Genomic DNA, 14,640 nt, shown 5'->3' with positions numbered 1-14,640 from the left:
ATCATAGTGCCTGAATTATATCGTTGACTGCTCTTTCGGTCCTCAAGTGAGTCAGGGAGGCCTGCAAAGACCAAGTGCGTCATGGTGAATTCATATCGGGAGGCCTACAGCCTTCTGGCAACCTGCAGACGTGTAGAGGCGCAGTTGGCCCCATATTCTGGCCAACACCCGACCATTATGCTGTGAAATGCGAGCTGGCGGCATCTTGTACCACTCGCTTATATCTTTGGCATCTAATAGGTCACTGCAGCCTGATAAACTGCAAAAAACCCCTGTCGTGGCCGAATCAAACGGCGAGGCTGTGACTTGGCAGAAGCTGCTGCGGGAGGGCCACAACTTTGGGCCAACGGGACGAGATATCCCCCCACCATCGTAAAACATAAGGTGCAGCAAGGCTCCCTGCCTAACTTTCTGCTATCTAATAGAACTGGGTCGATGTGCCTTATTGGATTGTAGATTTCGAGCTATTCACCGACGCAAAGGGATGTCGCTGGTGTGACGATGGCATATATATCATGAATGCAACCCCCATGCCTCCTAATCGTCAACACATGACACACCTCATTGCAATTACCATCGATAATTCTCAATTAATTGACTTCAATTTGCAAAATGGTCACAAAACCCGTCCTCTCCGGTCGCGCCGCGAAGCTCGAGAAGCTTTTCTACTCGTTCATCAATGGCGATCGCTCTGTGCAAAATTCGCAAGAGGCCAAACAATTCTTTGAAGCAGTGGACATTGTTTGTGAGCATACTTCGACTATAGCCTGTGTTGAACGCATGCTTGGAAGAAAGGAAGGATTGAGCGCCGTGAGAGTCGCAATTCGCAGCAATCTGTCGCGTGCATTCATTACAACCACAACAACAGCCTTCCTCAAACGGGTCTTGCACCCTAGTGTCAAAACCATCAATGATGGGTTATTTCTCGAAAAGTTGTTGATCGAAATTCTGTCACCTTCTACTTTTTGGACTACGTTCCTTGGATTTTATCAATCCAACGAACTCGAAGGCGAGAGTTTATTTGCATTTGCGTCTCTCTGTCTGGAGATTGTGTGCTCGTCGTCGCCCGACATCCAAGTGCTTTTCCATGACGTGGAATTACTCATGAAAACTTCTCCCTTAACGAAATCCCCTTCGGAAGACGTGCGCACTATTGGCTACCGCATCGAAAAGGTGATTCAGCTTCGCAAAGGGCCGGCAATGGCATCAATCAAGATGAACTACAGCCCCGGTGGCAGACACGACAATGACTTTGCAGACTTTCGTCAGATATCCATATTCCCTACAGCAGATGAAGTGAGCTCTAAGGAAGAGCCGTTTCTCCAACGATTGGATGATGTGTTTGAGATTCCAAGGGAGTCACGAACAAGCAGTTATATTTCTTGGTTATTCAGGCTTCTTCGTGAGGATATGCTTGCAGATTTGAGAGAAGATCTGCAAATAGCGTGGGGACAGAAAAAAGCCAAGTATAAGCCACTATGCTTGGGTGGTCTCAACTTGGTAAACTACGATCTCGGAACTCCTTTTCGCGCGAAGCCATTTACGTTGATGGTTCAGTGCAAGGAGGGAATCAACTTTCCTCAAAACAAGCGTTCCCCGGAGGCCAAGAAGAAGCATCTCGACGAATACAAAAATTTTATTAAGCATGGGTCCATCGGAGCTCTTTGCGTGGATAAATCCATCATCGCATTTGGCTCTATCATGCGCGAGGTAGATTGGCTTATTAGAGATCCTCCGGTGATTGGAATACAACTTACGGATAATGCTGGGCTGAAGTCGGCAATCAAAACTTTATTGGGAAAGAATTGCTCTGAGCTAAAGTTTTATGTCGTCGACACCGCAACATTTTCCTATGAACCAATTTTACAGCGCTTGAAGGAGGTCACGGAGATCCCAATTGAGAATGCCATTCTTGATCCTGCGGGGCCTCCGTCTGAATATAACCCTCCCCCAAAGCTCCAGGCTTTCATCGAAGTCCTCAAATCGAGCCTGAAGCGTAAAATGGCGGTGGATTTGGGGGCCACTTTAGGCATCAGCCTCGCTGTTAAGATTCGGGATGCACAGCTTGAGTCGCTAATCAAGGGTTTGGAGAATCCTTTGGGCCAGATTCAAGGTCCACCAGGAACTGGCAAATCTTTCATCGGGGCGATAATCGCACGAGTACTCATGGAACTTACTGATTATCGAATTTTGGTCCTAAGTTATACAAATCATGCCTTGGATCAATTCCTTGAGGACCTCATGGATATTGGCATAGACGGTGGTCATATGGTTCGGATTGGCTCCAAGGCTACACCGAGAACTGACGCGCTGCGAATCGACACCCTCTCAAAAGATGCTCAGGTTCGATCCAGTGCTGATGTCAAGCAAATGCTAAGTGCAACCAAGAATGAACAGCTGCAGACCAAGACGCAACTAGAAGATTTTATAACAACATTGAAATCGCAAGTTCGGCATCAAGATATTCTAGATATGCTGGAATTTTCTGAGTCCGGAATGAGCTACTGGAATGCATTCCAAATTCTTGATGATGTACAAATTGCAGGAAAGAATAGCAAGGCTCTGAAGCCTACTGATATTCTCAATTATTGGCTCAATGGAGAGTATTTATCATCATTGGGAATGGTGGCTGCGTATATAGAGCCTCAACATTATCCCATTTGGAATATTCCACCGCCACGCCGAATGGAACTTTATGCACTATGGAAGAGCCAAATTCGTCAAGAGCAGGTTGACGAGTTCGCCCAACTAGCGGAAACTGCTAATAACCTCTACCGACAAATAGATAGCCTTTTCAAGGAAAGCAAGAGAAACGTCGTGAAGAACAGACGCATTATTGGCTGCACTACGACAGGAGCAGCAATGTACCAGTCTATCATTAGAGCGGCTAGCCCAGATATTGTTCTTGTTGAAGAGGCCGGCGAAATTCTCGAAGCTCATGTCATCACCTCCCTCAACCCATCCGTTAAACAACTGATCCTTATTGGCGACCATAAGCAGCTTCGTCCTAAAGTCAATAACTACAACCTCACCGTGGAAAAAGGCGAAGGGTTTGATCTTAACGTGTCACTTTTCGAGCGTCTCATCAGACAAGGCCATGAGTTTGCCGTTCTCCAGGAACAACACCGGAGTCACCCGGATATCTCTCAATTTGCGCGTCTTTTAGCATATCCGGAGCTGAAAGATGTACTGAAAACGCACAGCTATCAGCCGATACGTGGACTGCAGAAGAGAGTTGTATTTGTACATCATGAGCATCCAGAGGAACTGCTGAATAATGTTTCCGACCGGCGAGACCCAACTTCAAAAGCCAGCAAGAAGAATACATTTGAAGCGCAGATGGTTTTGAAAACGGTCAAATATCTGAGTCAACAAGGCTACAAGTCAGAGAACATGGTCGTTCTCACTCCGTACATGGGTCAGCTTTCATTGCTGAGACAAACGTTGAGCGAGATAAATGACCCGTATCTGAACGAATTAGACACCCATGAGCTGGTACGCGCTGGATTAATGACGCAAGCTGCTTCCAAGGCCGCCAAAGCAAGACTGCGATTGTCAACAGTCGATAACTACCAGGGAGAGGAAAGTGATATCGTGATTGTATCAATGGCCAGAAGCAACAAAAACGGTGATATCGGCTTTCTAGTAGCCCGAGAGCGACTAGTTGTGCTAATGTCACGAGCGAGACAAGGACTTATTCTGTTTGGAAACATGAACACTTTTTTGGCTAGCAAGAAAGGCAAAGAACTCTGGAAAGGCTACTTTGATGCTATGAAAGAGAAAGGATTCCTGTTCGATGGATTACCGGTTCACTGCGAACAGCATCCAGACCGGCTTTCTCTTCTCCAGAAACCTCAGGATTTTGATCAACATTGTCCTGATGGGGGTTGTGCAGAGTCATGGTAAGTTGGAATCCATCAATTGAGTCAACGTCTTCCTAACATTCTTAGTGGTGCTACTCTTGGTTGCGGGAAGCACACGTGCGAACGTAGATGTCATCGCTTAACGAATCATTCTCAGGTACCTTGCACGAAAATGATGCAGAAACTCTGCGAACGCGGCCATAAGATGAAGTACATGTGTGGCAAAGAGAACCAAGGTTGCAAGTCGTGCGCCAAAGAAGACGAAGAAATGCGACGGAGGATTCAGCGCGACTTGGAGATGGAAAAGAGGAGACAAGAGCGACAAGATAAATATCATCGTGATCTACAGGAAATGGATGATGAAATTGATCATCATAAACGCCTGATGAAGTACAACCAAGAGGAGGAAGATCAAGCAAAAGAAATCGCAGAAAAGAAAGCACACTTGACAAGGCTTAAAGAAACAAAAGCTAGAATGGAAGCGTCAAAAGCCGCAGCCAGCAAACAGAAGAACGCCAACGAAAAGGAAAAGGAGAAGATTAGAGAGGAGCGATCCTCCACTGATTGGACAGATCCGGACCTCCCAGCACAGGAATGGGAGACTATGAAACGAGAAGATGGAGCTCGCAACGACGCTCTGGACGAGCTCATGGGACTGATCGGTTTGGAGTCAGTAAAGAGGGAATTTCTCTCGATCAAATACAATGTTGACACTAAAATCCGTCAGGGCGTCGCCCTTTCCGACACACGACTCAGTTGCTCACTCCTTGGAAACCCTGGAACAGGTAAAACAACTGTGGCTCGTATATGGGGTAAATTCCTCACTGGAATAGGAGCTATCCCAGGCGACTGTTTCAAGGAAACTACGGGGTCCAAGCTAGCAAACATGGGTGTCAAGGGATGCGAAGATCTACTGGAAAAGATTAAAGAGGATGGCGGCGGCGTCTTGTTTATCGACGAAGCCTATCAGTTGTCATCAGGTAACAGCCCAGGCGGCAAAGCAGTGCTGGATTATCTCCTTGCCGAGGTTGAAAATCTTCGTGGGAAGGTTGTCTTTGTTCTTGCTGGCTATTCCAAACAGATGGAAACCTTTTTCGCCCACAATCCTGGGTTTCCCAGCCGGTTCCCCATTGAAATGAACTTTGAAGATTATACTGACGAGGAGCTGCGGCGAATTCTCAAGCGTCAGGTCAATCGCAAGTATAACAACAAGATGGGGATCGAAGACGGTCCAGACGGTCTCTACTTTCGCATTGCCGCTCGTCGCGTTGGGCGAGGTAGAGGCAAAGAAGGCTTTGGTAATGCGAGGGCCATCGAGAATACCCTCGCTCGCATAGAGAAGAGACAGGCAAACAGAATTCGGCTTGAACGCCGAGCCAAAAAGTCTCCCAATGACTTCCTCTTTACTAAAGAAGATATCATCGGCCCAGAACCATCGCTATCTTTGCAAAATTGCAAAGCATGGAAAAGGATGAATGAGATGATAGGGCTCAAAGAAGTCAAGCAGCAAGTGAAGATACTGCTCGACTCGCTGACGACCAACTACGAGCGCGAACTTGCTGAAGAGCCTTTAATACAGTTTACCCTCAATCGAGTATTCCTTGGATCTCCTGGAACAGGCAAAACAACAGTCGCTAAGCTGTATGGCGAGATTCTCGCAACGCTTGGTCTCTTGTCCAATGGAGAGTTAGTGGTGAAAACTCCGGCAGATTTCGTCGGCTCTCACTTGGGACACTCAGAAGCTCAGACGAAGGGCATTCTTGCCTCAACAATCGGGAAAGTGCTTGTAATTGACGAAGCATACGGCCTATACGGCGGAAAGGGGGTTACCGACCCTTACAAAACAGCGGTTATAGATACGATTGTGGCAGAGGTCCAAAACGTGCCAGGCGATGATCGTTGCGTCATCCTCATAGGCTATCAGGAACAAATGGAAGAAATGTTCCAAAATGTCAATCCAGGTCTAAGCCGACGGTTCTCAGTTGACACACCATTCATGTTTGAAGATTTTGACGATGATGCGTTGAGGCAAGTGTTGGATTTGAAGCTAAAGGTTTCAGGCTTCACCACAACGGGAGAAGGAAAAACCGCTGCACTCGATGTGCTTATCAGAGAACGGAACAGGTCTAATTTCGGCAATGGTGGCGCAATTGAGAATCTTCTAAGTAAAGCAAAGGCTTCTTACCAAAAACGTCTTTCTGCTGGAACAATAAAGAAGAACCAACTGGAGGCAGAAGACTTTGACGAAGACTTTGACAGAGCCACAAGAAAGGAGACAAACGTGAGACAGCTGTTCCAAGATGATGTTGGACGTGAAGAAATTATTCAGAAGCTCGAAAATATCCAGTCACGAGTGAGACAATTGAAGGCTGTCGGAATGGATGTCAAAGAAGAGATCCCATTCAACTTTCTGTTCCGAGGACCTCCTGGTACGGGGAAGACGACCACAGCGCGAAAGATGGGCAAAGTCTACTACGATATGGGCTTTCTTTCTAAGGCTACGGTGGAAGAATGCTCGGCCACAGATTTGATTGGGGAGTATGTCGGCCACACCGGACCCAAGGTTCAAAAGGTTCTCGAAAAGTCGCTCGGAAGGGTATTGCTCATTGACGAGGCTTATCGATTTGCCGAGGGAAAATTCGCCAAAGAGGCTATCGATGAACTCGTAGATTGCGTGACGAAAGTCAAGTATCAAGGAAAACTCATCATCATCCTAGCTGGGTATGAACACGATATAAATCGGCTATTGTCTGTGAACGCCGGTTTGACAAGCCGCTTCCCTGAAACCATCGACTTCAAGCCACTCGAACCAGATGCCTGTTTCCGGCTTCTTTGTGACCTTTTGAGAAAGAGAAAGGCCGATCTCTCAAGTAAAAACAAAGACATGGACATAAGTTGCCTGGAAACCCCATCTGCATTATTTCTTAGCAGGTGTACGGCCATTATTACCTCACTAACAACCACTGAGGGATGGGCGAGTGCACGAGATGTAAAGCAGCTTGCTAGAAACGTCTTCCGAACGGTAAATTTGGAGGCACCATCCCTCAAACTGGAAGACAAAAGAGTTATCCAAGAGCTTAATAGAATGTTGCGAGACCGCCAATCCAAGATGAACAAATCCGGTTCTCCTGTTAATATGGAAGATGATGAAGCGGATTCTTCGTCCACGCCACCAGCCCCTCCTAATACTGGTCTACCGAGTCACAGCCATACCACTCAGGAATTCACGAATGGCGGTGAGACAAATGATATGGATGAACCGACTGATGAAACAAGTAAAGAGCTTGAATCACCAGATGATGGCAAGTCTCGTCGAGCAGTTCGAGACGCAGGTGTAAGCGATGAAGTCTGGGAACAACTGCAGAAGGATCAAGCCGAAGAAGCGCGGAGGGAGGCAGAATATCGTGACCTTTTGGAAGCCCGTAAAAGCGCTGAAGCCGCTCGAAAGGAAATATCGAGAGAATTAGCTGAGGGCAAGGAAATGAAAGAAGAAGAACGTCAAAGACTGGTGGAGGCGAAGAAGAAAGCTGAGGCTGCTCGCGAAAAGATTCTGCGCGAGCTGATTGATCAAGAAGAGCGTCGAAAGAAAGAGGAAGCACAAAAGGCAAAACTAAGAGTCTTGGGAAAGTGCCCAGTAGGTTATGCTTGGATTAAACAGGCGTCGGGATATCGTTGTGCTGGCGGCTCTCATTTCATGTCCGATACTGAGATTGACAAGTATTCAGGGTAGATTGAGCTGGACCGAGATAGGTAGATATGTTGACTTATGTGCACCTCCTTCATTGGCATGATTCCATAAGCAAAACTGTTGCATCGATTGAACGAGGCTCTGGATGGGTGTAAATCATCTGGATAAATTACCGTGTTCAAAAGTGTGACCATCTGACCCCAGCCGTATCAGTCTCGTCGCCATATCTTTCTGCCTACTGCAAGCGAGAGTAAAGAGATTGATATGTAATTCCTACTACTATTTCTGATTTATTCTGATATCTTAGGATGCATATATCAGTATTTTCTCGTACTGTAAGACCGGGATACTGCATACCAAGTTTGGGTGCAGGATTGCCACTCTCTTGTTTACTTACAGTTAACTTGTTTCAATGAGGTAATCAGATTAGCCAAGATCACCTTGTAGCTACATATATGATAAAAGTTGGTTGCATTAATTAAATTATAAGCCCAGTCATTTTAATTCACCTTTTGGGCTATCACTGGCTTTGGCGTTCTTGGCATACGACATATGTATAGTAATGTAGAAGGCTAATAGTGTATTCCAAAACGTAAAATATGCCTAGAAAGAGAAATACCGACCAATTGACAGTCACTATCTTCACTTGCATTTTAACATTGTGGTGGCTGGTCGGCATTTTCTCCAACAAGTAAAGCAGGGCTGCCTTCGCAGCTTTCCTTGATCGTCACCCGCTCGTGTTGCTATCGTCACTCCCCCGCTTCCTCGGTTGTAAGGAGTCGGGGTAACATTGTCTTCCGTAACAACGCACATCTCAACGGAACTCTCGCATTTTCTTCTTTTAAAAACCTCAACCAGCTGTTTGGACTGGAAATAATCACATACGAAAATGGCACAAGATATAACGCCCTTCTCGATAGCCATCCCAGACTCTGCGCTGGAGCAGTTAAAGAACAAGCTTTCTCAAGCCACATTCCCGTCCGAGTCCGACTTCTCTGACGACCGAGACTATGGCGTATCTTTGAGCGATGTGAAACGTTTGACTGAATACTGGAAAGATGGCTTCGACTGGCGTGCTCATGAAGCGAAATTGAATCAATTTCCGCAATTCACGACAAACATTTCCGTGGATGGGTATGAATCGTTGAACATACATTTTATACACCAAAAAAGCAGCAGGCCCAACAGTATTCCACTGCTCTTTGTTCATGGATGTAAATCAGCATCCAGAGTCCCATCTCAATTCGTGCAAGTACTAAACTTCTTTTCGCTACAGGGCCTGGCAGCATTGTAGAAGCAAAGAAAATTATTCCGTTACTTGCAGAGCCAAAAGATGATGATGCACCGTCTTTCCATGTTGTGGCACCGTCTCTACCAAACTTCGGTTTCTCCGACAAGGTTACAAAAAAAGCCTTTGGTGTTCAACAATACGCGGAGACGATGCATAAGGTCATGCTGAAGCTAGGATATGACAAGTATGGTACGTGAACGTGCAAATCCTATTCCCTCTCCCAATAGCATGTTACGTTGTCTGGTATATACTCATCCTTTTGCGACTTATTAGTGACACAAGGCGGCGACTGGGGCTTCATGGTCACCCGTGCCATCAGCCTTTACTATCCCACGCACTGTCTCGCCACCCATGTCAATGTTATTTGTGTCAGACCAACTCTCAGGCGGTCTTTTTGGCTTACTGCTCAATATTATCTGGGCTTACTATCCGAGGATGAACAGAAGGGCGTATTCCGCTCGTTCTGGTATCTCAAACATAGCTCGGGATACATGCTTCTGCAAAGTACGAAGCCTAATACGATCGGGTTTGCGTTGGCGGATTCTCCCGTCGCGCTGCTGGCATGGATCTACGAGAAACTGCAAGAATGGACGGATGAGTACCCCTGGACAGACGACGAAATCCTGGAGTGGATATCCATATATTTGTTCTCCAGGGCTGGGGCCGCATCCAGCTTGACGATTTATTACGAGCTAATCGGGAAGCAGAAGGATGAAATAGCTAAAACGATGGAGTACATCCCCAAGGTCCCTCTTGGGGTATCACTCTTTCCGAAAGACATATTCGTGCCTCCGAAGTCATGGGGTGGATACCTTGGCCCAGTAGTTTTCGAAACGACACATAAGAGAGGGGGGCATTTCGCTGCATACGAATATCCTGAAGAAGTTGCAGGTGACTTGAGGCAGATGTTTGGTAGACAAGGCGGTGCTGCCAAAGTCGCTCGTGTTTTTGAGTCTACCTGACAGAATATATGTCTCCAGATTTCAAGGTGGATATCTTGTATGCAGAAATACTATTCAATATTATTTTCTATACAATGATACCTTTATGCGGTAAGGTATATGAGAATGCCCTGTAATTGCGCTGATATATGCATGTAAATGTAAAAGGGGACGAGATAATCAAAACTCCTCGCTCAAATGCCTTCCGACTATCAAGTGTCTAAACCAGAAAGAAAATCTACCTGTTCTATGAGCTTTCTCTCAATGCGACCCAGATTTCTCGGATTGAAGTCTATCCTTTTCCCTATGTTTTGCTTCGTGTTTCGAAATGACAAAGTATGTACCAAGCAACTCGGCTGCATAGCGTTCTTGATATTTGAAATGCTGGGGTCCGACTTTCCGCACAGTGTCTTGAGCGATCTGAATAAATGCAGGGTGCTTATCAATAGGCAAAGCCAGGAGAGAGGGGACATCGATATCGATTTCTGCTGGTGTATCGGAATAGCCAATAGTTTTCCGAAGACCTTCATCCTTAACAAGTCGTTCGCAAAATGGTTCCAGCAGCTCGTTTTCCTGGATAAACATAAGGACGGATTTTAGAGATGTTGGGTCCGAGACAAAGCCATTGATGGGTGTCTTTTTCTGCTCCCTGATCTTGGCTTCTGCTCTAGAAGCAAACTCTAAAGCAGTGGAAAGCTCGTCGACATTCATGACGGACAGTCCAGACGGCACCAAATCTCGGCGCGTATAGCCAGCTCTTGTACGCCACCAGAAATTACAAAACAGGGAGGCCAAGATGACTGGAATCAGCACGACATAACCCCACCACATCGTTGCGGTGACCATGGATCCGGCGCCTCCTACAAGCGTGGCAGTGCCGTTGATGGAGGCATAAATTTGCACATTTCTGCTGCGTCGCTTGATCAAAGTCAATGCCCGTGTGCTAGGAATGGCTTTCGATGCCGCATTGATGTGTCCCTGGGCCTTGCAAAAGATGTAAAATGCCCAGCAGGTATTGATGGTGCCGAAGAGAGCGATAGGAGCATTACCAACATATCCAGAGAGAAGGTTACTGGCCAAGAAGATGGCATCATTAGCTCCAGCAATGGCAAGATATGTGCCCACGCAAATGAGCACGGCGCCAACACCCATGAACATGTTGAGTCCCCAGCGGTTAATACCTTCAGTGCCGATCTCGCGGTACATGACGGACAATAGCGTATCCAGATCCGTAGTCGGCTGAGACTTTGCTACTCTACTAGCACGCGCCTCTTTCAGCTCTCGCTGCTGCTTACGGAGGAACTTCAGATTCCTCCAGGCACGTCTCGAGTCGAGGAGGGCAAAGATGGACATGACGCCGGCAAATGTCGCCCCAACCGCCATGAAGACAGTTGCATACACCGGGACTGGGTACTGGTTCCACACATTGGCGGCAAAATCGCCAGCGTTAGCTAGCTCCAGTAAGCCAACGGCTGGATAGAGATTGTTCTTCAGTTTGCTGCCCTGGGGCACGTAATCATCTCCCTTCTCGGTCTTCTTGATTAGGGTGACGCGATCTGGCGGCACTGATTCCGGAATCTCGCATGCAGGAGGCGTCGAGAGCAGACCAAAGGAGGAAGACGCGGCAGTTAATGTGGTAAGGGTGGAGGAAAATGTGCCGGCACGCGGTAAGACGGTTGACTTTGGCACAGTAATAGAAACGTCGGTTTTTTCGTTCAATGCAGGAGTGCGGGTTTCCTCATGCCGAGGAATGTACTGCTGCTTTTCCGGATCTTGCTTTTGCTCATTTGTCTCGTGAGACATCTCTTGCCGCGCATCATTCCGACGATCGTCATCTTGAGAGATGGCAACGGCATCAGCATTCTTGGTAACGGCATCAGCAGCATCAGCGTCAGTGCTAATTACCGCCATATGTGCTGTCCTCTCTGTCGCAGTACCGTCAATGGGACCTTGCGGAGCGTGCCGCAGTTCCTCAATTGAGGCTGTGTCACTCTGTGCCGAAGCCATGGGGCAGGTAGAGAGGGTGTGCCGAGTAGAAGAGGGAATGAGGCAGTGTCAACCTCCCGAGAGGCTACCGATTCCTCGATGGACAAATAGCGATGGAGAATACAAAAGAGGAGGAGTCGAAAATTGGAAGGTGAAATGAATTAGATCGAGAGTGGCGGGCGGGAGCAGTAGCGAAGATCCGCTCGGTAAAGGAGATCAACCTCTCATCGCCAAGCTGTGTTTCTCTTATTTCCCGGCCCTTGGCTTCAAGAAAGTGAAAGTCTCTCTCTGTTTGGGCTTGCTCATAATCCCAAGACAGGTAGTAATCGGTTTATGAAAGCGGTAAGACGGGAGCAGGAGGATACAAAAGAAGGGAAAAGGTAACAGGGAACAGCCTTGTTTTCTTCTGGATGGCGCCCCTACTGCCGTCCAGCCGTCACCTGGAATATAAATTCAAGGCCCTTTTGTCTAATTCTAGCTACCACCAGCTCTGGTGCCATCTTACGAGTTCAAGCGAACCGGAGATGCCGCTCTTGCCCATCAGCTAGCCACGGCGTCCAATAACGCTGACAGCCCAACGCCCCATTCCAAGCTTCGGCCATTCGGCATGTGGCTGATGGGGTGGTTTGGTCTTTTAAGGGTCTCGGCTCTTTTTGCGAGCCCCAAACCAGGATTGGCAAGGCTGTCTTGTCTTGTGCAATTACAGGATGCAAGTGCTCGCACTTTGATTACTTCGTGTTTGTCTCAATTAATTGCATTCTATCTGTCATAGAGACATGTTGTCTTCTCATCTCTCAGCCATCAACGTCCACATATTGTTTCCAAATAAATCTGCTGCATTGGATTTAGCCAAAACACAATAGACAACCTTCCATGAACGCGCGTCCGCCCATCCACGACTATGAATTGGGAAACCGAAGCGATCGCCGGCGCGCAGAGCTGCCGCCACCGGTCAAACCTTGGCGGCCAAGCCGCCGGAAGCTACACAATAGAGAAGCCGTCAAGAGGCAGCACCGTAATCTTTTGGGCGCTTTAATTTTTAAGTATTTCCCATTAGTATCGGGGGGGAACTGTTTGAGCGACGGCCCCTTTGATTTCGCCGCAATCGCATTATGAGAATATTCATAACAATATCACGCAAATCAGCAAAAATACGAGTCGGGGAAACGATTGATCGGCCAACTACCGTTCAATTCAGTCAGCCTTATGCTCTGCTTTGCCGTTGCGATTAGCCCCTCGACGTCATCACAAACGACGCACTGGCCACGTTGTTTTGATCCAATAATTTCTATCAAGAGTTCTCTCATCCCGCAACTTAAGTCTTTACTCTCATCGGATACAAAGTACAGAGCCTTCGTTCCATCCCACTTCATTCTCTACATTCCCTCAATCCCCTCTTCTGTTTTCCGTTCTCATCAAAGTTATTCTCATCCAGCCAGATTTCAAATCCCTTCTGCACAGCAGGCCATTCATCATCTATGATACTAAGCCAAGCTGAGTCCCTGCGTCTGCCTTTCACAATCATATGTTTCCTGTAAACCCGCCAAGAATATTAGCATATCCACAGCACCGTAATGAATGGGCCTTTTGACCGCTGAGGTTGAATCAAATCTCACCTGAAAACTCCCTCGTACGTAAAACCCAGTCGCCGAGCCGCTGCCAAGCTCGGTGCATTGAGATGATTGGCCTTCCATTCGACACGTAGATATCCCAGATCCACAAACGAATGCTTCATGAAGAGAAAGAAAGCTTCCGTCGCTTCTCTAGAGTGCTTCAAAGCGTCGCCAAGAATCACCCATCCAATTTCGATTCTACGGTGGTTGGGAACGATCGACAAATATGACAGGATGCCTGCCGGCTCCGAGGCGGGATCGGAAGCTGGACCCGAAAGTACCGCATAGTACAGGGGATCCTCCGAAGCACACCAGGCCTTGATCGTCGCCTCACATGCCTCCTCGGTAAGGAGGCCCTCGAGCGGCATGTATTTCCATCTCCAGGCGTTTTCTTCTCCTCCAAGATGTTTGTATATCGCTCGCCAGTGCTCAGGCTGAAGCGGAACCACCGATGTGTAGCTGCCGTGGAGAGGCGTTCGTGGCGGAAGAAGGGCCGGTTCAGCTGACGCTACAGGCGGCCCAAGCGATTCGTCCATCTCTGGGAGCGCCAAAGAAACAAAGTTTTATTTAGACTGCTGAGCGCGGCTTAAAGGATTCAATTTTGGTTTATCCCTTCTCTGGCTTTCTGGTTCAGCCGTTGTTGTTTATACATGTGAATATGAGGTGGATGACTCATGTCAAGTGAGATGCCACTCATAGGGCGCCGCTGCTCTAGGTCACTAAAAGAAGGCTTCCGTTGTGTGTATACGGAATAGGCAGTGTGTATTCCATTAGCGCTACTATCTAATTACTTAGTATAGTTAGTTTGATAATTCATGATCACTATTCATATGTGCTTCATATCCAGCTCCTTATACTCTCTCCTGGGCAGTAAATGATCAAGTTGATGTTGTTTCTGGCAGGGCGTATGTGCAACTGCTGTTTATCTTTCTGAACTTCGCAAAACCGTAACGGAGCCTAGAAATCGACTCCGAGACATATTTATTAACGCTCATCTATTTATCTCGCCTTTGTGGGCCAATCCACTTAAAGGATGAACACTCAGGGGCGACTCCTCGTAACCCGCGGCAAAGCCCCATTCCTGTGGCAAAAAGTCGTCCAAGCAAGCTAGTCTCCATGTAGGATCTACCAGTAGAAAATAAGCGAAACTAAAAACAACATAACGTATTGTAGAATTATCATTAAGCAGGTGTTCTTTAATATGAGAGAATATTTCAGAATGGAAAATTAAGGAAGTAGATATAGCATGACTATTTCC

General features: G+C 47.2%; 4 protein-coding genes across 4 annotated transcripts; 2 read left to right on the top strand and 2 right to left on the bottom strand.

Moving 5' to 3' along the window:
• Nucleotides 1–612: 612 nt before the first annotated feature.
• Nucleotides 613–7,655, top strand: TRIVIDRAFT_210598 (uncharacterized protein; the record flags this gene model as incomplete). The annotated part of the gene is made up of 2 exons (XM_014095942.1): nt 613–3,902; nt 3,951–7,655. The coding sequence occupies 2 exons, from the start codon at nt 613–615 to the stop codon at nt 7,591–7,593; spliced, it is 6,933 nt and encodes a 2,310-aa protein (XP_013951417.1).
• Nucleotides 7,656–8,440: 785 nt separating this feature from the next.
• TRIVIDRAFT_232088 (uncharacterized protein) lies at nt 8,441–9,896 on the top strand (the record flags this gene model as incomplete). The annotated part of the gene is made up of 3 exons (XM_014095941.1): nt 8,441–8,765; nt 8,828–9,031; nt 9,116–9,896. 3 exons carry the CDS (start codon nt 8,441–8,443, stop codon nt 9,802–9,804), a joined length of 1,218 nt encoding a protein of 405 aa, XP_013951416.1.
• A 64-nt stretch (nt 9,897–9,960) lies between these two features.
• TRIVIDRAFT_88464 (uncharacterized protein) lies at nt 9,961–11,666 on the bottom strand (the record flags this gene model as incomplete). The annotated part of the gene is made up of 1 exon (XM_014095940.1): nt 9,961–11,666. The coding sequence occupies one exon, from the start codon at nt 11,584–11,586 to the stop codon at nt 10,045–10,047; it is 1,542 nt and encodes a 513-aa protein (XP_013951415.1).
• A 1,472-nt stretch (nt 11,667–13,138) lies between these two features.
• Nucleotides 13,139–13,918, bottom strand: TRIVIDRAFT_66166 (uncharacterized protein; the record flags this gene model as incomplete). Its single annotated transcript, XM_014095939.1, has 2 exons — nt 13,139–13,301; nt 13,386–13,918. The coding sequence occupies 2 exons, from the start codon at nt 13,916–13,918 to the stop codon at nt 13,139–13,141; spliced, it is 696 nt and encodes a 231-aa protein (XP_013951414.1).
• Nucleotides 13,919–14,640: the final 722 nt, after the last annotated feature.

Source organism: Trichoderma virens (genome assembly GCF_000170995.1).
Source record: "Trichoderma virens Gv29-8 chromosome Unknown TRIVIscaffold_89, whole genome shotgun sequence".
NCBI classification, from domain to species: Eukaryota; Fungi; Ascomycota; class Sordariomycetes; order Hypocreales; family Hypocreaceae; genus Trichoderma; species Trichoderma virens.
This window is presented reverse-complemented; position numbering and strand designations above follow the sequence as displayed.